The sequence below is a fragment of the Thalassophryne amazonica genome, chromosome 8 (assembly GCF_902500255.1).
Source record: "Thalassophryne amazonica chromosome 8, fThaAma1.1, whole genome shotgun sequence".
Lineage (NCBI taxonomy): Eukaryota > Metazoa > Chordata > Actinopteri > Batrachoidiformes > Batrachoididae > Thalassophryne > Thalassophryne amazonica.
This window is the reverse complement of record NC_047110.1, coordinates 32,088,567-32,112,670: the sequence shown is the minus strand read 5'-3', so window position 1 is coordinate 32,112,670 and position 24,104 is coordinate 32,088,567. Positions and strand designations below refer to the sequence as shown.

The following is a 24,104-nucleotide window of genomic DNA, read 5'->3' as shown; positions in this document are numbered from 1 at the left end:
CCCAGCAGTCATAGGGCGAGGCGGGGCACACGCTAAACAGGACGCCAGTCTGTTGCAGGGCCACATATAGACAAACAAACATATTCACCCCCGCACGCACACCTACAGACAATTTAAAATTTCCAGTCAGCCTAACCTGCATGTCTTTGGATGTGGGAGGATGTTGGAACACCTGGACAGAACACACGCAAACATGGGGAGAACATGCAAACTCAACACAGAAAGGCTGCAGGTGGGAATCGATCCCATGATCTTCTTGCTGTGAGGCAACAGTGCTAACCACTAATCACTGTGCTGCCCTAAATCTGTTTCTCATATATTATGTAAAAGCTAGCGAGAAATAAACACTTCTAAAATGAAAAACGTTGTTTTTGTAACCTGATAACACCTCTGGAGTGATTTACGTGACATTTTATGGATGTCAATGTTACGCATCGCATCGAGGTAACTTCCGGTCTTTTCAAAACCCCATGCACACACACACACACAGACACACACACACACACACACACACACGTTTCCTCTTATACACAGTGTTAAAAAGTAAAGAAAATATTTGTTATGGTATCCCACCAGATAAATATGTTCTCTTGATTAAAATGAGCTGTAATTTTACAAGATGTTTCAAAAATAAACCGAAATGATCATGCTGGGATTTCAGGAAAAACAAAATTTTGTCATTTTAACAAACTGTGGTGGGCCCTATTGGTGGGCCTATGCCGGCGCCCTGTGTGCTTCCCTTGGGTATGGGGCTGTTCCCTGTGCCTCTGTGGGGAGGTGTGGTGTCGGGGTGTGCGTTCTGGCGCCGTCGGGCCGCTCCCCTGTTGGTTTGCTGTGCTGCCCGGTGGCTCTGGGGGCTGCCTTTCCTGGACCCTGTGCCCTTCCGCTGCCCCTTTTCTCCTGGTTCCCCCGGGGCCCTGCATCCTGTACCCACTTCCGTCGGTATTCGCGGCCGGCCGCGTGGCTTCTGACGTGCCGGAGTGGTCCATGTCATATGGTAAGTTTCTGTACTCTTGTCTTGGCCCAACACACCAGCCACAGTAGTGATCAGATATTTAGCTGTGATCTGGGTCTCTGTGTGTGGATGGTTCAGTGTTTGTGGTCTTCACCACAATTCGGTTTTTGGGTGCTCTTAAGAGGATTAACACTACGGTGTTCTAGATTAGGGTATGGATGCTCACTAATTAGACAACAGACTGTTGCTGTCACTGTTTGTTCATGTGTGGTTGTTTGTCATGGAATGTTGTATGGTTGGGTCCCCGTCTCCTTGGTGTCTCACGTCACAGTTATTATCTTCACCACTCGTGTTTCGTTCTTGTCTGTCTTTGTGTTGTTTTGGTGGTCGACCCTTCCTGATAGAAGTTGTCGGTTGGCTTTGAGTAGGATGTTGTAGGCTGATCGGGAAGGGCAGATGGGGGTCAAACAAAACAAAATAGAACAAAAACAAGAAGCTGGGACTTTGGCAATTTGAATACAACCCCTGGCAATAATTATGATATCACCGGCCTCGGAGGATGTTCATTCAGTTGTTTAATTTTGTAGAAAAAAAGCAGATCACAGACATGACACAAAAATAAAGTCATTTCAAATGGCAACTTTCTGGCTTTAAGAAACACTATAAGGAATCAGGAAAAATAATTGTGGCAGTCAGTAACGGTTACTTTTTAGACCAAGCAAAGGGAAAAAAATATGGAATCACTCAATTCTGAGGAATAAATTATGGAATCACCCTGTAAATTTTCATCCCCCAAACTAACACCTGCATCAAATCAGATCTGCTCATTAGTCTGCATCTAAAAAGGAGTGATCACACCTTGGAGAGCTGTTGCACCAAGTGGACTGACATGAATCATGGCTCCAACACGAGAGATGTCAATTGAAATAAAGGAGAGGATTATCAAACTCTTAAAAGAGGGTAAATCATCACGCAATGTTGCAAAAGATGTTGGTAGTTCACAGTCAGCTGTGTCTAAACTCTGGACCAAATACAAACAACATGGGAAGGTTGTTAAAGGCAAACATACTGGTAGACCAAGGAAGACATCAAAGCGTCAAGACAGAAAACTTAAAGCAATATGTCTCAAAAATCGAAAATGCACAACAAAACAAATGAGGAACAAATGGGAGGAAACTGGAGTCAACGTCTGTGACCGAACTGTAAGAAACCGCCTAAAGGAAATGGGATTTACATACAGAAAAGCTAAAGGAAAGCCATCATTAACACCTAAACAGAAAAAAACAAGGTTACAATGGGCTAAGGAAAAGCAATCGTGGACTGTGGACGACTGGATGAAAGTCATATTCAGTGATGAATTTCGAATCTGCATTGGGCAAGGTGATGATGCTGGAACTTTTGTTTGGTGCCATTCCAATGAGATTTATAAAGATGACTGCCTGAAGAGAACATGTAAATTTCCACAGTCATTGATGATATGGGGCTGCATGTCAGGTAAAGGCACTGGGGAGATGGCTGTCATTACATCATCAATAAATGCACAAGTTTACATTGATATTTTGGACACTTTTCTTATCCCATCAATTGAAAGGATGTTTGGGGATGATGAAATCATTTTTCAAGATGATAATGCATCTTGCCATAGAGCAAAAACTGTGAAAACATTCCTTGCAAAAAGACACACACCTCTTCAATTGGATCTTAATCCAATTGAAAATCTTTGGTGGAAGTTGAAGAAAATGGTCCATGACAAGGCTCCAACCTGCAAAGCTGATCTGGCAACAGCAATCAGAGAAAGTTGGAGCCAGATTGATGAAGAGTACTGTTTGTCACTCATTAAGTCCATGCCTCAGAGACTGCAAGTGTTATGTGTCGACGCGAGTTGAGGAGCGGACCTGCGTCAGACAGAACCCAGCGCTAAAAATAACCAGAAAGCGGTTCCAACAACAGAAACAATTTATTTTTCACCTGTGCATAATAATGTGTACCAAACTGAAACAACGTCCTTCTGGTGGAGTGACTGTTGGCACGCTCTTAAGCGCCCAAAAGGATAGAAGCCCGGCGTTCCTGGACCCACTACCACCAGACAAACACCTCCCAGGTGGACACGACAAACTGACTCTCTGTGAAGCAAAGAAGAGGTGAGGTAAGTCAGCAGTTACAACAATATCTTTCAAAAGACACACACTATCAGCAACACATTCAGGTCTGTATCTTTTTAACTTTATGCAAATGAGCAGCTTCTCACAACAGGTGGAGGATCACTTATCCGCATGCCACAGCAGTGAGAAGCAAGCTGCACAATTCTCATCACAATTCAAGTATACTGTGTAACAAAACACCAAGTTACTATCAACAATTAGTCAAACACTTAATCACCTTTGATGTGTGCTGACAGCATGTGTCCTCACCCTTCCTTGCTTCACGGGCTCGATGTGTCAAACCCAGGCGCGGTCCTCAGCGTCTCACAAACGAACATCACAGGGTCGAGTTCCCGGCAGTTCTGCTTGAATCACACATGCCTTAAATGCAGAACGCCATCCAATTATCTGCTTCAGCTGAAAGTCTTTAAGGTTGCATGTGAGCACCAGTCACAGGTGCTACACATGATGTTGATGAGGGTGAGGACTCTTCAGCCAGCACCTTCTCCACAGACAAATCAGTTTCCATGCCACCTGAAGAGCAAAGAAAAGAAAAGAACACCAAAACATCCAGCCACACCCCCCAACACACAACAGTAAGCTGTTATAAAAGCCAGAGGTGGTGCAACAAAATACTAGTGATGTGTTGGAACATTCTTTTGTTTTTCATGAGTCCATAATTTTTTCCTCAGAATTGAGTGATTCCATATTTTTGGTTGTTGTTCATTTGGCTGCTCACAGTTTTTATGTTCAGGATCACCACAGCAGCTACAGCCAGATCCGCATTGGTAATTGGCACAAGTTTTACGCCAGATGCCCTTCCTGATGCAACTCCAGTTTCACCTGGAGAAACACACACAGCTGCTGGTGTTCCAAAGAGGTCTCCCATCCAAGTACTAACTAGATCCTGCTCTGCTTAGCTTCTGAGATCTGACGGGATCAGGCTTACACAGAGCAGACCGGTTGCCAATACAAACAGCATGGTACTGTACGGTAAATCTGTGGTTGTGGTTGGAGAAACTGCACAGCGCTGAATAACCTGTGAAAAAACTTAGGTTGACATGCTGTGAAAAAAAACATTTGAAGACTGTGGCCTTTAAAGCAACAGTTTAACAACAACAATAATGATGAATGAAATCAAAATCATTTTTATTGGTAGAGGGTGCTTTTCACAGCAACAGTGCTGATTCCAGGCTTGTGCCACACACCTTGCACCTCCTGTGAAAATGCAGATAACTCATTTTCAAGGCACATTAATTTTTGATTTAGTAAATGTTCAGTAAATATAATTTTCAATTAAAACAGCTGTGCTTGTATTATTGTGCCCATACCTGAAAGTCGTCGTCTTCTTTTTCTTCTTCTTCTTTCGGCTGCTCCCATTAGGGGTCGCAACAGCAGATCAATCATTTCCATCTCACCCTGTCCTCTGCATCTTCCTCTGTCACGCCAACCACCTGCATGTCCTCCCTCAGAACATCCATAAGCCTGCTCTTTGGCCTCCCTCTTCTCCGTATCTCCATCATCAGCACCAGTCTCCCTATATACCCTGGGACCCTCCTCTGCACATGACCAAACCATTTCAATCTTGCCTCTCTGACTTTGTCTCCAAACCGTCATAATTGTACTGTTCCTCGAATATGTTCATTCCTAATCCTGCCCACCACTCCCAAATACAATAGTAACATCTTCAGCTCTGCCACCTCCAGCTCTGCCAGTCGTACAATATAGCTGGTCTCACAACTGTCTTGTAGATTTTCCCCTTCACTCTTGCAGATATCCTTCTGTCACAAATCACCCTTGCCACCTTTCTTCACCCACTCCACCCTGCCTGCACTCTTTTCTTCATCTCTCTACCAAACTCTCCATTACTTTGGATAGTTGACCCCATATTTGACCTCTACCATAACCACCTCTATTCTTTGTCACAAAGCAGAAAATTCAAACACATTATACCTATTTTGGCATCCCTTCACTGGCTTCCTGTCCCAGTGAGTACAGATTTTAAGGTTGTGCTACTAGTCTATAAAATTGTTCATGGACTGGCACCTCCGTACCTAGCTGACCTAATTAAACCTTACGTACCGACCTGGGCTTTGTGTTCTCAGGGTGCAGGACTACTTTGTGTCCCTAGGGTGAATAAGAAGTCTGCGGGTCACAGAGCTTTCTCTTATCGTGCCCTTGTTCTGTGGAATGATCTCCCTGCGTCAATAAAACAGTCAGATTCTGTGGAGACTTTCAAGTCCAGACGTAAGACGCACTTCTTTTTCCTTTCGTATGGCTAACATACTGGTACAGTTTTATTTTACGCTTTTTTACGGAGCGTGCCGTGGCCTCAACTTTACCTAAATTTTGGGTCTTTCAGTGAAGCTTAGGGCTAGTGGCCGGTGATCACCTTAGTATTTCTTCTGTTTTTCTTGTTGATTAATGCTGACAAATTATACAGTATTTCTTGTCTTTCTGATGCCTGATTCTGTTTTTTCTCTCTGTGTAAGGTGCAGCTCCATCCAGAGATGGGAATTGTATTTGTGTTGGTGACCCTCCTGTCCTGTGCACAACAGCATTTCTTGTACAGTACTGTTCAGAATAATAGTAGTGCTATGTGACTAAAAGGATTAATCCAGGTTTTGAGTATTTTTCTTATTGTTACAATGGGAAACAAGGTACCAGTAGATTCAGTAGATTCTCACAAATCCAACAAGACCAAGCATTCATGATATGCACACTCTTAAGGCTATGAAACTGGGCTATTAGTAAAAAAAAAGTAGAAAAGGGGGTGTTCACAATAATAGTAGTGTGGCATTCAGTCAGTGATTTCGTCAATTTTGTGGAACAAACAGGTGTGAATCAGGTGTCCCCTATGTAAGGATGAAGCCAGCACCTGTTGAACATGCTTTTCTCTTTGAAAGTTTGAGGAAAATGGGACGTTCAAAACATTGTTCAGAAGAACAGCGTAGTTTGGTTTTTTTGTCCATGTTAAAGCATTGGAGATCATTGTAGATGAACAGCCTATAATATTTTGCACCTGCGTATAAGTTTTCCCCTCTCCAATCAACTTTTTAATCAGAGACGCGTGGAAGAAAATGGAAAACAACCGTCAAAATGGATAGAAGAATAACCAGAATGGCAATGGTTCACCCATTGATAAGCTCCAGGATGATCAAAGACAGTCTGGAGTTACCTGTAAGTGCTGTGACAGTTAGAAGATGCCTCTGTGTCCCCCGCAAAGTCCCTCTGTTAAATAAAAGACATATGCAGAAGAAGTTACAATTTGCCAAAGAACACATCAACTGGCCTAAAGAGAAATGGAGGAATATTTTGTGGACTGATGAGAGTAAAACTGTTCTTTTTGGGTCCAAGGGCCGCAGACAGTTTGTGAGATGACCCCCAAACTCTGAATTCATGCCACAGTTCACAGTGAAGACAGTGAAGCATGGTGGTGCAAGCATCATGATATGGGCATGTTTCTCCTACTATGGTGTTGGGCCTATATATCGCATACCAGGTATCATGGATCAGTTTGGATATGTCAAAATACTTGAAGAGGTCCTGTTGCCTTATGCTGAAGAAGACATGCCCTTGAAATGAGTGTTTGAACAAGACAATGACCCCAAGCACACTAGTAAACAAGCAAAATCTTGGTTCCAAACCAACAAAATTTGTTGTGAAAGTGTAGTGACACGGACCCACAACAGGGGGCGCAAATGAACGGTCAATAGATGAGCCAAAAAGTAACAATTTAATGTTGTGAAGGTGCACAACGAATACACAGACAATCTCAGAATATGATTACAGTCAATCCACAAAGGTGACGTGTGGGCAGGCTCGAGGATAGAAGACGTCTGTCCTGAGAAGAGCCGGAACCACACGATTTCCGCCGCCACCGAACCTGGTGAATACTGGAGCCGCCAAGTCCCGAATTCCCAGGTGATCACCGTCCCCGACTGTCGGATCTGGTACTGCTGGAGAAGAACAAAGACAGTCAAGTGTGGGTGTGTGTACACCCCGTAACAACAACGGTGGTAATGCCACCTCCACCTCTAACACACACTTGTGCAGCGTCTGTTTAACCACTTATCTGACAGACGTAGGACGAAACAGTCGCGACCCACGCCAGTCCTCTGGTTGACAGCTGCAAAACAATAGCTCCTGAAATCACAGAATACTGGCAGAGAAGATTACCTCCAAAGAAGTACGATATCTCGGCGATGAGGTGGAGATGACGTCTGGGTTTTATGGAGTGAGATGATGAAGAATGAGTGACAGCTGTCAGGAATTAATGAGTGACAGTTGTCACTCCCGGCTGTGTCCGTGGCGGCAGCGCCCTCTCGAAGCCCGCACTTCAGGCAGGGCGCCCTCTGGTGGTGGGCCAGCAGTACCTCCTCTTCTGGCGGCCCACACAACAAAATTAATGCCTCACAGATGTGAAGAAATCATGAGAAACTGTGGTTATACAAATAAATACTAGTTTAGTGATTCACAGGATTGTTAAAAAAGCAGTTTGAACATAATAGTTTTGAGCTTGTAGCATCAACAGCAGATGCTACTATTATTGTGAACACCCCCTTTTCTACTTTTTTTTTTACTAATAGCCCAATTTCATAGCCTTAAGAGTGTGCATATCATGAATGCTTGGTCTTGTTGGATTTGTGAGAATCTATTGAATCTACTGGTACCTTGTTTCCCATGTAACAATAAGAAATATACTCAAAACCTGGATTAATCTTTTTAGTCACATAGCACTACTATTATTCTGAACACTACTGTATATTTGTCCGTGAATTGTTCTGTGAATTGTTCTGTAATTTATGTTTGTAGCATGGCCCAAGTAGAGGGTCCCCCCTTTGAGTCTAGTCTGCTTCAGGTTTCTTCCTCAGAGGGAGTTTTTCCTTACCACTGCTGCTCTGGGGGTTAGTAAGGTTAGACCTTACCTGTGTGAAGCGCCTTGAGGCAACTCTGTTGTGATTTGGCGCTATATAAATGGAAATAAATTGAATTGAAATTGAAATTAGCACAGATTCTGTGCTAGTCACAGTTTCTCCATCACGAACACCATGTTCGAGCACAAGGGTGTCCATAAGTGCATGTGGCACCAGGACACCCTGAGCCGGAGGTCGATGATCGACTTTGTAATCGTATCATCTGACCTTCGGCCACGTGTCTCGGACACTCGAGTGAAGAGAGGGGCAGAGCTGTTGACTGATCACCACCTGGTGGTGAGTTGGATCCGCTGGGAGGGTAGGAAGCCGGGTCTGGGAGGAGTTCGGGGAGGCTATGGAGGAGGACTATCGGTTGGTCTTGAAGAGATTCTGGCAAACCGTCCAACGCCTCAGGAGGCGGAAGCAGCTCTCCACCAGCACTGTTTACGGTGCGGGTGGGGAGCTGTTGACCCTGACTGGGGATGTTGTCAGGCGGTGGAAGGAGTACTTCGAGGATCTCCTCAATCCCATCGTCACGTCTTCCGAAGAGGAAGCAGAGACTGGGGCTCAGAGGTGGACTCATCCATTACCCAGGCTGAAGTCACCGAGGTGGTTAGAAAGCTCCTCGGTGGCAAGGCCCCTGATGTGGATGAAATCCGTCCTGAGTACCTTAAGTCTCTGGATGTTGTGGGGCTGTCTTGGCTGACACGCCTCTGCAACATCGCGTGGCGATCAGGGACAGTGCCTCTGGATTGGCAGACCGGGGTGGTGGTCCCTCTGTTTAAGAAGGGGGACTGGAGGGTGTGTTCCAACTATAGGGGGATCACACTCCTCGGCCTCCCCGGTAAGGCCTATTCCAGAGTACTGGACAGGAGAATTCGACCGATGGTCGAACCTCGGATTCAGGAGGAGCAGTGTGGTTTTCGTCCTGGTCGCGGCACACTGGACCAGCTCTACACACTCCATCAGGTGCTCGAGGGTTCATGGGAGTTCATGGACCAGTCCACATGTGTTTTGTGGATCTGGAGAAGGCGTTCGACCGTGTCCCTCAGGGCACCCTGTGGGGAGTGCTTCGGGAGTACGGGGTCTGGGGTCCTTTGCTAAGGGCTATCCGGTCCCTGTACGACCGCAGCAGGAGCTTGGTTTGCATTGCCGGTAGTAAGTCAAACCTGTTTCCAGTGCACGTTGGCCTCCGCCAGGACAGAATTTCTATGTGCAGCCAGGGTGTAGAGGGGGTCTGGTTTGGGAACCACAGAATCTCGTCTCTGCTGTTTGCGGACGATGTGGTTCTGTTGGCTTCGTCAAATCAGGACCTTCAGCGTGCACTGGGGTGGTTTGCAGCCGAGTGTGAAGCGTCCGGGATGAAAATCAGCACCTCCAAATCCGAGGCCATGGTTCTCCACTGGAAAAAGGTACTTTGCCCTCTTCAGGTCGGTGGAGTGTCCTTGCCTCAAGTGGAGGAGTTTAAGTATCTTGGGGTCTTGTTCACGAGTGAGGGACGGATGGAGCGTGAGATCGATAGACGGATCGGTGCAGCATCTGCAGTGATGCGGTCGCTGTATCGGACCGTCGTGGTGAAGAGATAGCTGAGTAGGGGGGCAAAGCTCTTGATTTACCGATCGATCTATGTTCCGATCCTCACCTATGGTCATGAGATTTGGCTCATGACCGAAAGAACGAGATCGCGAGTACAAGCGGCCGAAATGAGTTTCCTCCGCAGGGTGGCTGGGCGCTCCCTTAGAGATAGGGTGAGGAGCTCGGTCACTCGGGAGGAGCTCGGAGTCGAGCCGCTGCTCCTCCACATCGAAAGGAGTCAGTTGAGTTGGCTCGGGCATCTTTTCCGGATGCCCCCTGGACGCCTCGCTGGAGAGGTGTTCCGGGCACGTCCCACTGGGAGGAGGCCACGGGGAAGACCCAGGACACGCTGGAGGGATTACATCTCTCAGCTGGCTTGGGAATGCCTTGGGGTTCCCCCGGAGGAGCTGGGGGAGGTGTGTGTGGATCGGGAGGTCTGGGCGGCTTTGCTTGAGCTGCTGCCCCCGTGACCCGACTCCGGATAAAGCGGAAGAAAATGGATGGATGGATGGATGAAATTGAAATTGAATTGAAAATGAGCCCAATGTGTTTCATGTTTTGTGTGGTCAACTTCATTTCATTTGTTAGTATACATTCATTCCTGCATTTAAAAGTATGGGGCCACTGAGCTTTTTCAAGATAAGTCATGAAAAGAAATTTCACTGGCACCACTATAATTTTATTTATTAGCCTTTAAGTAGGGTATTCATAATGTGACTGTACAATTCAATCAACATTTGTGTTGTTGAGAAAAAAATAAATGTTCCCCTGAAGGCTCAATTTTCAAAAGAACAGATGACCTTGAACTACTTTTGGCAGCAGCAGTTGAGACCAACACAGTCTGACAGTGATGTCAGATCAAGCAGGGGCTTCCCCAGACTTGTGTTGCATTATGGGAAGCACATGAAGGCAGCGAATCAGAGTAGAGAGGTACAGTGATGTAATGCTGTTCCTCGAATATGTTCATTCCTAATCATGCCCACCACTCCCAAATACAGTAGTAACATCTTCAGCTCTGCCACCTCCAGCTCTGCCAGTCGTACAATATAGCTGGTCTCACAACTGCCTTGTAGACTTTCCCCTTCACTCTTACAGATATCCTTCTGTCACAAATCACCCTTGCCACCTTTCTTCACCCACTCCACCCTGCCTGCACTCTTTTCTTCATCTCTCTACCAAACTCTCCATTACTTTGGATAGTTGACACCATATTTGACATCTACCATGACCACCTCTATTCTTTGTGGCCATACTACTCCACTGGGCTCTCTCTCATTCACACAGACTTTCATTCTCCTTCTCTCCAGAGAGTATCCCCCACATCTCTAGGCCACTCTCAACCTGCTCTCTACTCTCACTATACAGTGGCTTGCCCAAAGTGTTCAGCCCCTTGGTATTTCATGCATTTTAATTTTTTTATGGCATTTCAAATACAAAAAGTAAATCAGGCTTCTCAATATAAAATTTTCTAAAATTATCTTCCTTAGACTCAAACTGAAAGTAAATCTCTACAACTTGATATAAATTAATTCAAAATATAAAAGCCAAGATGGTGGGTTGCATAAGTAATCAGCCTCTTTGGTATAATACCTGTAAATGATTAGTTTAATTGCCAGGTTTCTTCAGACAAGTCAGGGGATGGATACTGTTATGTGTCGATGCGGGTTGAGGAGCGGACCTGCGTCTGACTGAACCCAGCGCTAAATAACCAGAAAGCGGTTCCAAAAACAAAACAGTTTTATTTTCCCCTCTTGTGCAATACTCAGTGTACAACATAAAATAGGGTTTGTCTGGCGGAGTGAAGGACGGCGCGCTCTCCAGCGCCCAAAGGGATCGAAGCCCGGCGCTTCTGGACTCACATTCACCGCCAAACACCCCCCAGGTGGACACGACAAACTGACTCTCTGTGAAGGATAGAATTGGTGAGGTAAGTCAACAGCTACAACTTATATCCTTCAAAGGCACACACTATCAGCAACACATTCAGGTCTGAATTTAAGCTTTATGTAAATGAGCAGCTTCTCACAACAGGTGGAGGATCATCAGTCCGCATGCCACGGCCGTGAGAAGCGAGCTGCACAATTCTCATCAATGTTCAAATATACTGCGTAACAAAATACCAAATTACTATTAACACTTATTCAGACAATCAATCACCTCTGATGCGTGCTGACAGCATGTGTCCCTCACCCGTCCTCCTTCACAGGCACGATGTGTCAAACCCAGGCGCGGTCCTCAGCGTCTCACAAACGAACGTCACAAGGTCGAGTTCCCGGCAATTCTGCTTGAATCACTCATGGCTTAAATGCAGAACGCCATCTCATTATCTGCTTCAGCTGAAAGTCTTTAGGTTTGCACGTGAGCATCATCCACAGGTGCTGCAAATCATGCTGATGAGGGTGAAGGACTCTTCTGCCAGCACCTTCTCCACAGACAAAAACCAGTTTGCATACCACCTGGAGAGCAAAGAAAAGAAAACAACACAAAAACATCCAGCCAAACCCCCCAACACACAACAGATACATGAATATTTGTAAATCACTGAATATGTCTTGAACTTTATTTACATCACTTGTGAAGAAATACAAACAGTATGGCACTCTATGGTAAATCTGTGTGGAGTAGACAGTTCTCAAAAACTGAGTGGCTGTGCAAGAAGTAGAGTGAGGAAAGCAACCAAGACTGATTGGAGAAATTGTGCATAGTGCATATTTTGCATTTTGTATCTCCAGTTATACAACTTCATGATGTAGTGGTGTAGAGGAGGATTTTATTAAAAAGAAGACCTGAAACTTCAGCTACAATTTGCCAGAAGGTACATCTGATATTTAAGCCTAGATTTGATGTTTTAGTGAAAGAAATCCCTCCTCTGTTCCACTTTATCATGAAGCTGTATAACTGGAGATACAAAATGCAAAATACGAGGTCTGTCCATAAAGTATCGTACCTTTTTATTTTTTTTAAACTATATGGATTTCATTCATATGTTTTCACATCAGACAAGCTTGAACCCTTGTGCGCATGCGTGAGTTTTTCCACGCCTGTTGGTGACGTCATTCGCCTGTGAGCACGCCTTGTGGAAGGAGTGGTCCCGCCCTGTCGTCGGATTTTCATTGTCTGGAAATGGCGGAATGATTTGGGGTTTTTTCCATCAGAATTTTTTCAGAAGCTGTTAGAGACTGGCACCTGGAAACCATTCGAAAAATTTATCTGGCTTTCGGTGAAAATTTTACGGGCTTCACAGAGAATAAGGACTATTACTACAGCTTTAAGGACTGCCCACAATGGCGCTCGGCGCGCCACGCTCCGAGCCGCGATGACAGGCACGAACCACCGGATCATTTCTAAATGGATGGCTGTGTGGAGCTGGGACCGTCATGTGCACTTTCTCTGGTTATCACAAGAGCTGGACATCAACCATTTTCTGGCAGATTTCACTTTTAACAAGAGATTTTGTCATGAAAAGCCGCACAGAGGCTTTGTGCGTCACGACCGATTCGCTGTTCGAGCGAGACAAAGAACGCCTCTGTTTCGGCGTGCCAGAGGACAAGTTCGGACATGTCCAGCTCTCCACAATTTCTCTTATAACTCACTCGACTGGTAAGCATTGAAAGCCGAGATAGACATGTCCAAACTTGTCCTCTGGCACGCCGAAACGGAGGTGTTCCTTTGTCTCGCTTCCAAAGCGAATCGGTCGTGACGCGTGAAGCCTCCGCGCGGCTTTCCATGACAAAATCTCTTGTTAAACGTGAAATCTGCCGGAAAATGGCTGATGTCCAGCTCTTGTGATAACCAGAGAAAGAGCACACGACGGTCTCGTATCCAGAGAGCCATCCGTTTAGAAATGGTCCGATGGCTTGTGCTGCGTCGTCGCAGCTCGGAGCGCGGTGCGCTGAGCGTCCTTAAAGGGGTCCTTAAAGCTGTACTAACAGACCTTATTCTCTGTGAAGCCCATAAAATTTTCACCGAAAGCCAGATAAATTTTTCGAATGGTTTCCAGGTGCCAGTCTCTAACAGCTTCTGAAAAAATTCTGATGTAAAAAAACCCCCAAATCATTCCACCATTTCCAGACAATGAAAATCCGACAACGGGGCGGGACCACTCCTTCCACAAGGCGTGCTCACAGGTGAATGACGTCACCGACAGGTGTGAAAAAACTCACGCATGCGCACGAGGGTTCAAGCTTGTCTGACGTGAAAACATATGAGTCAAATCCATATAGTTTAAAAAAAAAATAAAAAGGTACGATACTTTACGGACAGACCTCGTATGCACTATGCACAATTTCTCCAATCACAGCAACAGAAGCCTGTAACTTCTTCTGGGTTGTCTGGGTGTCTTGGTGGCTTTCCTCACTCTTCTCCTTGTTGCACAGTCACTCAGTTTTTGAGAACTGTCTACTCCACACAGATTTACCGTAGAGTACCATATTGTTTGTATTTCTTCATAACGGATGTAAATAAAGTTCAAGACGTATTCAGTGACTTGAAAATGTTCATGTATCCATCTCCTGACTTGTCTGAAGAAAACTAGCAATTAAACTGATTATTTACAGGTTTTACGAGGTCTGTCAATAAAGTAACGTCCTTTTTATTTTTTTCAAAAACTATATGGATTTCATTCATATGTTTTTACGTCAGACATGCTTGAACCCTTGTGCGCATGCGTGAGTTTTTCCACGCCTGTTGGTTACGTCATTCGCCTGTGAGCACGCCTTGGGGAGGAGTGGTCCCGCCCCCCCGTCGGATTTTCATTGTCTGGAAATGGCGGAATGATTTGGACTTTTTTCCATCAGAATTTTTTCAGAAGCTGTTAGAGACTGGCACCTGGAAACCATTCGAAAAATTTATCTGGCTTTCGGTGAAAATTTTACGGGCTTCACAGAGAATAAGGTCTGTTACTACAGCTTTAAGGACCCCTTTAAGGACACTCGGCGCACCGCGCTCCGAGCCGCGACGACGCGGCACAAGCCACCGGACCATTTCTAAACAGATGGCTCTGTGGATACGAGACCGTCGTGTGCTCTTTCTCTGGTTATCACAAGAGCTGGACATCAGCCATTTTCCAGATTTCACTTTTAACAAGAGATTTTGTCATGGAAAGCCACGTGGAGGCTTCGCGCGTAAAGACCGATTCGCTTTGGAAGCAAGACAAAGGAACACCTCCGTTTCGGCATGTCAGAGGACAAGTTTGGACATGTCCAGCTCTCCACAATTTCACTGATACTTACTGGACTGGTAAGCATTGAAAACCGAGATAGACATGTAAAATTTTCTGTAAAATTTTCACCGAAAGCCAGATAAATTTTTCGAATGGTTTCCAGGTGCCAGTCTCTAACAGCTTCTGAAAAAATTCTGATGGAAAAAAAGTCATTTTCATTCCGCCATTTCCAGACAATGAAAATCCGACAAGGGGGCGGGACCACTCCTTCCCAAGGTGTGCTCACAGGCGAATGACGTAACCGATAGGCGTGGAAAAACTTATGCATGCGCACGAGGGTTCTCACGCATGCGCACGAGGAAACTCACGCATGCGCACAAGGGTTCTCACGCATGCGCACAAAGAAACTCACGCATGCGCACGAGGAAACTCACGCATGCGCACGAGGGTTCAAGCATGTCTGACGTAAAAACATATGAATGAAATCCATATAGTTTTTGGAAAAAATAAAAAGGACCGTTACTTTATTGACAGACCTCGTATACCAAAAGGGGCTGATTGCAATCCATCATCTTGGCTTTTATATTTTTACTTAATTTATATCAACTTGTAGAGATTTACTTTCAGTTTGAGTCTAAGGAAGATCATTTTTGAAATTTTTATATTGAAAAGCCTGATTTAATTTTTGTATCTGAAATGCCATAAACAAATTAAAATGTGTGAAATACCAATGGCTGAATACTTTTGCAAGCCACTGTAGATCATAATGTCATCTACTAACATCATAGTCCATGGAGACACTGATCTTGTCCATCAATCTGTCTATCACCACTGTGAACAGGAGTGGAAGGACTCAGAGTCTATCCTTGATGTTATCCTGCCTTCACCTTGAATCAATCTGTCATTCCTACTGTGCTTCTCACCACTGTCACACTGTCCTTGTACTACTTGTCCTGCATTACTCTCACATACTTCTCTGCCACTCCAGACTTCTTCATACAATACCACAACTCTTCTCTTGGCACCCTGTCATAAGATTTCTCTAAATCCACAAACACATAATGTAACTAACTCCTTCTCTATACGTCTCCATTAGTACTCTCAGTGCAAACATAGCATTTGTGCTCTTTCACAGTATATACATATTGCTCTCACAGATCTCCACCTGATTTCTAAGCCTAGCTTCTGCCACTTTTTCACTTAACTTCATGCTGTGTCTGATAAACTTTATGCCTCTGTAGTTACTGCAGCTCTGCACATCACTCTTGTTCTTAAAATCTGAACCAGCTCACTTCTCCACTCCTCAGGCATCTTCTCACTTTCCAAGATTTTATTAAACAATCTGGTTAGAAACTCCACTGCCATCTCTCCTAAACATATCCATGTCTCCACTGGAATGTCATCTGGACCAACTACCTTTCCACTCTTCATCCTCTTCATAGCTGCCCTCACTTCATCCTTACTCGTTTTTTTCATTCATCAGCTCCTCAAAATACTCCTTTCATCTTCTCAACACACTCTCCTCGCTGGTCACCACATTACCATCTGTGGGCTCTAGGATTGGCTGTGAGGCCGAGATAGAACAGAGACTGAAACTAGAGGTGACACTTCCATCACTGATTTATTAATACAAACATGAATTGGACACACTGGCGCATTCATCAACCTCAGAGGGTTAAATTGCTAAAAAAAAAAAAAAAAAAAAAGTTCAACTTCCAGTTATGCCAGTAAATATGTGGATAGTTCCTTTTTTTTTGGTAATTTTGCCTTTGTACACCATCACAATGAAGTTGAAATAAAACAAGATGTACTTGTACTGTGTAGTTTCATGTTTAATTCATGGTATTTAACAAAAACATATCACATAAACCCTTTAAGAATAAGATTGCTGTTTGTATACATAGTCCCTCCATTTTCAAAGTTCACAAGTAAATGGACAAAGTAAATATAAGGATTGTTGTACAACCCCAATTCCAATGAATTTGGGACATTGTGTAAAATGTAAATAAAAACAGAATACGATTTGCAAATCCTTTTCAACCTATATTCAATTGAATATACCACAAAGACAAGATATTTAATGTTCAAACTGATAAACTTTATTGTTTTTGTTTAAATATTTGCTCATTTTGAAATGGATGCCTGCAACACGTTTCAAAAAACCTGGGAAAGTGATATGTTTACCACTGTGTTACATCACCTTTTCTTCTAACAACACTCAGAAAGCATTTGGGAACTGAGGACACTAATTGTTGAAGCTTTGTAGATGGAATTCTTTCCCATTTTTGCTTGATGTATGACGTCAGTTGTTCAACAGTCCAAGGTCTCTGTTGTCGTATTTTGCGCTTCATAATGCACCACATTTTCAATGGGCAACAGGTCTGGACTGCAGGCAGGCCAGTCTAGTACCCGCACTCTTTTACTACGAAGCCATGCTATTGTAACACGTGCAGAATGTGGCTTGGCATTGTCTTGCTGAAATAAGCAGGGACGTCCCTGAAAAAGACATTATTTGGATGGCAGCATGTGATGCTCCATAACCTGGATGTACCTTTCGGCATTGATGGTGCCATCACAGATGTGTAAGTTGCCCATGCCATGGGCACTAACACACACCCATACCATCACAGATGCTGGCTTTTGAACTTTGCACTGGTAATATCTGGATGGTCTTTTTCCTCTTTTGTCCAGAGGACATGACGTCCATGATTTCCAAAAACAATTTGATTTGTGGACTCATCAGACCACAGCACACTTTTCCACTTTGCGTCTGTTCATTTTAAATGAGCTCGGGCCCAGAGAAGGCGGCGGCGTTTCTAGATGTTGTTGATCTATGGCTTTCACTTTGCATGGTAGAGTTTTAACTTGAACTTATAGATGTAGTGACGAACTGTGTCAACTGACAATTGTTTTTTTGGAGTGTTCCTGAGCAGTGCCGCCTGAGGGAATGAGGGGCATTCTGTGTTGGTTTTCGGCCTTGCCGCGTACATGTAGAAAGTTCTCCAGATTCTCTGAATCTTCTGATGATATTATAGACTGTAGATTATAGAATCCCTAAATTCCTTGCAATTGAACATTGAGAAACATTGTTCTTAAACTGTTGAACTATTTTTTCATGCAGTTGTTCACAAAGTGGTGATCATCACCCCATCGTTGCTTATGAATGGCTGAGAATTTTGGGATGCTCCTTTTATACCCAATCATGAGTGTCCTCAGTTCTCAAACGCTTATTGAGTGTTGTTAGAAGGAAAGGTTTAACACAGTGGTAAACATACCACTGTCCCAACTTTTTTGAAATGTGTTGCAGGCATCCATTTCAAAATGAGCAAATATTTGCACAAAAACAATAAAGTTTATCATTTTGAACATTAAATATCTTGTCTTTGTGGTGTATTCAATTGAATATAGGTTGAAGAGGATTTGCAAGTCATTGTATTCTGTTTTTATTTACATTTTACACAACGTCCCAACTTCATTGGAATTGGGGTTGTAAATACAGTAGTGTTCAGAATAATAGTAGTGCTATGTGGCTAAAAAGATTAATCCAGGTTTTGAGTTTATTTCTTATTGTTACATGGGAAACAAGGTACCAGTAGATTCAGTAGATTCCCCCCAAATCCAACAAGACCAAGCATTCATGATATGCACACTCTTAAGGATATGAAATTGGGCTATTAGTAAAAAAAAAAGTAGAAAAGGGGGTGTTCACAATAATAGTAGCATCTGCTGTTGACGCTACAAACTCAAAACTATTATGTTCAAACTGCTTTTTTAGCAATCCTGTGAATCACTAAACTAGTATTTAGTTGTATAACCACAGTTTTTCATGATTTCTTCACATCTGTGAGGCATTCATTTTGTTGGTTTGGAACCAAGATTTTGCTCGTTTACTAGCGTGCTTGGGGTCATTGTCTTGTTGAATCACCCATTTCAAGGGCATGTCCTCTTCAGCATAAGGCAACATGACCTCTTCGAGTATTTTGACATATCCAAACTGATCCATGATACCTGGTATGCGATATATAGGCCCAACACCATAGTAGGAGAAACATGCCCATATCATGATGCTTGCACCACCATGCTTCACTGTCTTCACTGTGAACTGTGGCTTGAATTCAGAGTTTGGGGGTCGTCTCACAAACTGTCTGTGGCCCTTGGACCCAAAAAGAACAATTTTACTCTCATCAGTCCACAAAATATTCCTCCATTTCTCTTTAAGCCAGTTGATGTGTTCTTTGGCAAATTGTAACCTCTTCTGCACATCTTTTATTTAACAGAAGGACTTTGCGGGGATTCTTGCAAATAAATTAGCATCACACAGGAGTCTTCTAACTGTCACAGCACTTTCTTTGATCATCCTGGAACTGATCAGTGGGTGGGCCTTTGCCATTCTGGTTATTCTTCTATCCATTTTGATGATTGTTTTCCATTTTCTTCCACGCATCTCTGGTTTTTTTGTCCATTTTAAAGCATTGGAGATTGTTGTAGATGAACAGCCTATAATTTTTTGCACCTGCGTATAAGTTTTTCCCTCTCCAATCAACTTTTTAATCAAACTACGCTGTTCTTCTGAACAATGTCTTGATCGTCCCATTTTCCTCAGGCTTCCTCAGAGAAAAGCATGTTCAACAGGTGCTGGCTTCATCCTTCAATAGTGGACACCTGATTCACACCTGTTTGTTCCACAAAATTGATGAACTCACTGACTGAATGCCACACTACCATTATTGTGAACACCCCCTTTTCTACTTTTTTACTAATAGCCCAATTTCATAGCCTTAAGAGTGTGCATATCATGAATGCTTGGTCTTGTTGGATTTGTGAGAATCTACTGAATCTACTGGTACCTTGTTTCCCATGTAACAATAAGAAATATACTCAAAACCTGGATTAATCTTTTTAGTCACATAGCACTACTATTATTCTGAACACTACTGTACATATCATAGCACATACAGCTGTTTCTCTTTAAACAGGTCAGGGTATGGATACGTGAACATTTTCAAGTTTATGAATATTTATTGGACTTTATATAAATCAGTCAATAATAAAATTCGCAAGAATATTTCAATAAGCTTGACATTGTCATGTTCTGCTTCACCTGCTTCATGTTTAGTTTTATTTTGACATCGTCTTCCTTTATGCATTGCGGGAGCCTTCTTATTGTGTTTCAACTCAGTTGTTTCTTATTACCCTGATTAGTCCTCACTGCATTTAAGCCGCTTTTTCATGCAAAACCAATAATATATCATCAGCATACAGGCTGACATCTCAATTATTTAATTTCAACTGCTGTGGTGGAGTAGACAGGCAAAGCTACACAAATTGTGTCACCATTCAAATAATTATAGATCTGACTAAAACTCCACATGATGACAGATCCGCACTCTGTGTTATTCATCTTTGTACATTAAGGGTTTGTTGAAAAGAAACACGAGGTACTCAAACGGTTTTTAGTCATTGTTTTTATTGTTGCATGACATGGAATATGAATACTTACTGGATGCAGTTGGTGACCAATTACTACAAAAAACATTTGCAGTTTTGGCGGAATGGACTTTGAGATAGACAACTACTGTACTGCACACACAATAACCAGATTACACAAACATCACTATTGCATGTAAGAGACTATGCAGATTGCTACTGAGACATTACACAGAATATCTTGCAATTCTGTAGCATGTTAGCATGACAGACTATTGTGGGTTTGAATAAATTGTGAGATTTGCCCTGTGTTGTCTGCTGTATCCTGTTGAGGCTGTAGAGCTTCATTCCCGAATGTAAATCCGTGTGCAGACAACATCATCTGCCCCAAATATCTGTAAGAAACAAAAGTACGTGTTTTAGTCATCATGCTCAATAAATATGGATGGAGCCAGTTTCACAGTTACAAATGGATCAATGTCTTAATAATCTCCAGTGTTAAAGCCAGAAGTTTCTCCCTCATGGTGAACTTAGGAGACACTCGTCTTTTTTTCTTCAAACCACTTATCTGTCTTTATAACACTCCAGCATACGTCACATCATTAACAATACATACAATTTCATACAATTTTAATCCTGATGCAGCAGCAATTTGCTGACTCTTTCCATTCTGAAAGATAAAAATAATTGTAACATTGTAAATGATTATGAGGAGCTGCATCAGTACCACATAGCCCCCAAACTAAGATGTGGCACCATGACCTGCAGAGCCCTGGAAGTACATCAAATATCACAGAGTACCCCTATAACCATGGGAGAGGACATACACCATGACAAGGACAGTATCCTATGCCACCTAAATGTGAGACCGCAGTCACACAGTGAAAGAGAGCACCCAATCTCCCTGTACATGGAAACGAAGCAGCCCTCTGTGCATGACATATAGGACACAATCCTCCAGTCTTAAGGTCAGACAGAATCCAAAACCCCATAGAGCAAGTGGGCCAATGCCCCACCTGGGATTGATTGGAGCAAGAGCTGGCAACAAAACAACCACTGCCACACCACCATACCCCCTGGGGATCAGGTTCCCACACAAGATCCAAGGAAAAAGTTGTTCCCCAGCTGTCATGCCAGGCATGTACCATCTCCAGCCATTCAGAAGGTGACACCTACCACCCAGAGTGGCTTCCTATAGCTCACCATTACCACCACCACTAAGACCATATCCAGATCCACCCCCATCCCCTGAAGACCACAGGACAGTGGCAGGACCACCATACAGCACCCCGCCATGAGTCCTAACCATAAACCAATGTCCAGGATAATCCAGAAAGTACCCGAGGGCCATGGCCAGGGACCCACAAACATATGCATGGTACCTTCAGCGAGCCACTGCAAACCCCTTGCACCCTGGCTATGTACAGAGTAGTAGAGCTCCTCCCCTCAGAGCCGCAGGCCAGGCTCCTCTAGCCCTCACTGGCCAACCCACATCCCCATTACCTGGTGTATTGGGTGTATTTATGTTGGATATTTTATCATGGGGGCAGTGGAGTACACACTGTAAATTTAGCAAAAATCACCAGTGTTAAATTGACGCTGTTAAATTCAGACGGCCAGTGTACATATGGTCCTACAACGACCCAGTGTGGGACCATATGTACACTGTCTGTGTTAATTTAACACTGGTTAAACTATTGTGACTGGAGGACCTAGCTTTGTGGCCGGGAAAGCAGTGGGATTCGAACACCATACTGCTCGAACTGAAGACCAGAGCTCTACCAGGTCAGCCAAAGGGGAATTTCCCACTGGCCAAGCTAGCAGGAACATGTTTTCAATCTGGATTTCACCTTGCTACACTAACATGCAGAGCAAGAACTACTGCAAAGCACTAAAGAAAATAAGCTCCAATAACAAAAGAATAAATGTCAATAAAGTACACTACAACAATGCACATCAATCTCAAACTGAAGAGCCAATAATACAGGAAAAAAAACATGGGATTTATACTCCAGGGTGAAGTATACTCTGGAAAATATGGATGTCAACCAAACATGGTGCATGTCACATAAAATGAGTTGCAATTTAAATACAATGTAATGCAATGTATTGTACAATGTAAAGAAAACGCAGTTTATTGATGTCCCACCATAATTAACTAATTAATATACTGATTCATGTATATTTATATTTGATTCATATCATGTCCAAATACACCCAAGAATAATTAAATGATTAAATATGACCTCTCTCAAACCTGTACCTTATGCTACATTCACATGTTGACTGTAGAAAAACTGACATACCGGCTGTTATAACAAACTGTCTTATTAAGACACGGGCAATTTTTAGCTTGATTGGAAGATACAAACTTTTAGTGTTTTGCATGTTATCGTAAAAAAGAAGCATTTGGGTCTGATAATTGCTTAAAAAGTTAACATTTAGTGATGTTCCATCAGAATTTCTCTGTCATATCACACAAACTGATGTAAAACTGTGTGTCTCTGCACTTAAAATCATCCATCTCTCGTTGCCTGTAGTTTCTTATCATTACAACTAAAACATCGTCCGGTTTGTTTTTGTTGATATATAGCATGAGGGAAAAGTTGAAAATTCTGCATTTTTTATAGCGAGTGCCATTGTGTGGTGCACATTTGCTGTGCTCACAACCAGTGGTGGTGGAATTTTCTGTCATCCTCTCACTGAAAACAATGGAATGTTCATTTTGTAAATGCAGCATTACTTTTCACTCGCTTTGCATGCTGTGTAAGTAGCATGATGGAGTTGGACATTCTCAAATGCAACAGTGCTTTAGGTTGCACTTTAGGTTGTGTGCTGGCGATGATCAAGACAGATCTTCTAGTGGCAGGATGAGATGTTTTAATCCTTACAGCCCCAGATCGTCTCTGAATAGTGTGAACCTGTTGTGGTGTGTTCTTTGTCCACGTCTGTGTCCTGTTGTTGATATTCCCGGTCCCCCTGTCTGTTTCTGTGGGTTGTCCATTTTGTTGTTAATTGTGGTCTGTCTTTTGGTGTGTGTGTGCTTTTTGTCATGGTGTTACGTCTGTGTCCTCATGTTTGTCTTCTCTGTGATCAGTCCTCTGTCTGTGTCTCTATGTGTTTAGTCATTGTCCTTGTGACCTGTCCACTGTCCGTGTCCTATGTCATTTGGTCTTCATCTTGTGTTCCTCGGTTCATCATGTTAGCCTTCCATGATTTACACTTGGTTCACTTTTGTATGTTTGGTTTCGTGATTTCCTTCTGTGACCGTAGGACCTTCGTGGCCGGGACGGCGGTGGGATCGAACCCGGATGGCTCGCACTAAAGACCATTCCTCTACCAGGTCAGCCAAAGGGGAATTCCCCATTAGCCAAGCTAGCGGGAACGTCTTTTCAATCAGGACCCGGGACCTTCATCCCGCTACATATCTCCCCACCATTTTTGACTTCGTCCCGAAGTCACAGGTGCATTTGAGTATGTTCTGTGACTACCCACATCCTATTTGTGATGCCAGATTGTGACCGTAGGACCTTTGTGGCCGGGACGGCGGTGGGATCGAACCCAGATGGCTTGTACTAAAGACCATTCCTCTAGCAGGTCAGCCAAAGGGGAAATCCCCTTTAGCCAAGTTAGCAGGAACGTCTTTTCAATCAGGACCCGGGACTTTCATCCCGCTACACTTCTTAGGTTGTGTTTTTGTTATCTTTGTGTTTTGGTTTTACTCATCCTCCCGGTTTCTGTTTAGTTTTAAGTCATCTTCGGTATGTCTTATTCAGCACGTGTGTTTCGACCCTGTCTCCCCTACTTTCCCACACCTGTTGCTTGTTTGTCATGAGTTCCCCTGTGCATTTAAGCCTGCACCATTCCCCTGTTTAGTTGCCAGTTCCTTCCCTTTGGTTCCTCCCTGCATGTTTGGTTGTAAGTACTTT

At 43.5% G+C, this 24,104-nt stretch overlaps 1 protein-coding gene and 1 long non-coding RNA gene across 2 annotated transcripts in view; both read right to left on the bottom strand.

Moving 5' to 3' along the window:
• LOC117515060 overlaps positions 1-16,910 on the bottom strand; it is a 31,639-nt gene extending 14,729 nt beyond the window's left edge. Inside the window, exons 1-2 of the long non-coding RNA XR_004562021.1 lie at positions 16,898-16,910; positions 531-604 (exon numbers count right to left, since the gene is read on the bottom strand). This is a non-coding gene — a long non-coding RNA (uncharacterized LOC117515060). The remainder of the gene's footprint in view (positions 1-530; positions 605-16,897) is intronic.
• A 3,298-nt stretch (positions 16,911-20,208) lies between these two features.
• The window catches only part of LOC117515410 (cellular retinoic acid-binding protein 1), a 37,316-nt gene continuing 33,420 nt past the window's right edge, over positions 20,209-24,104 (bottom strand). The window contains exon 4 of the mRNA XM_034175973.1: positions 20,209-20,570. Coding sequence (XP_034031864.1) covers positions 20,520-20,570 — 51 coding nt within the window. The 3' untranslated portion in view covers positions 20,209-20,519. The remainder of the gene's footprint in view (positions 20,571-24,104) is intronic.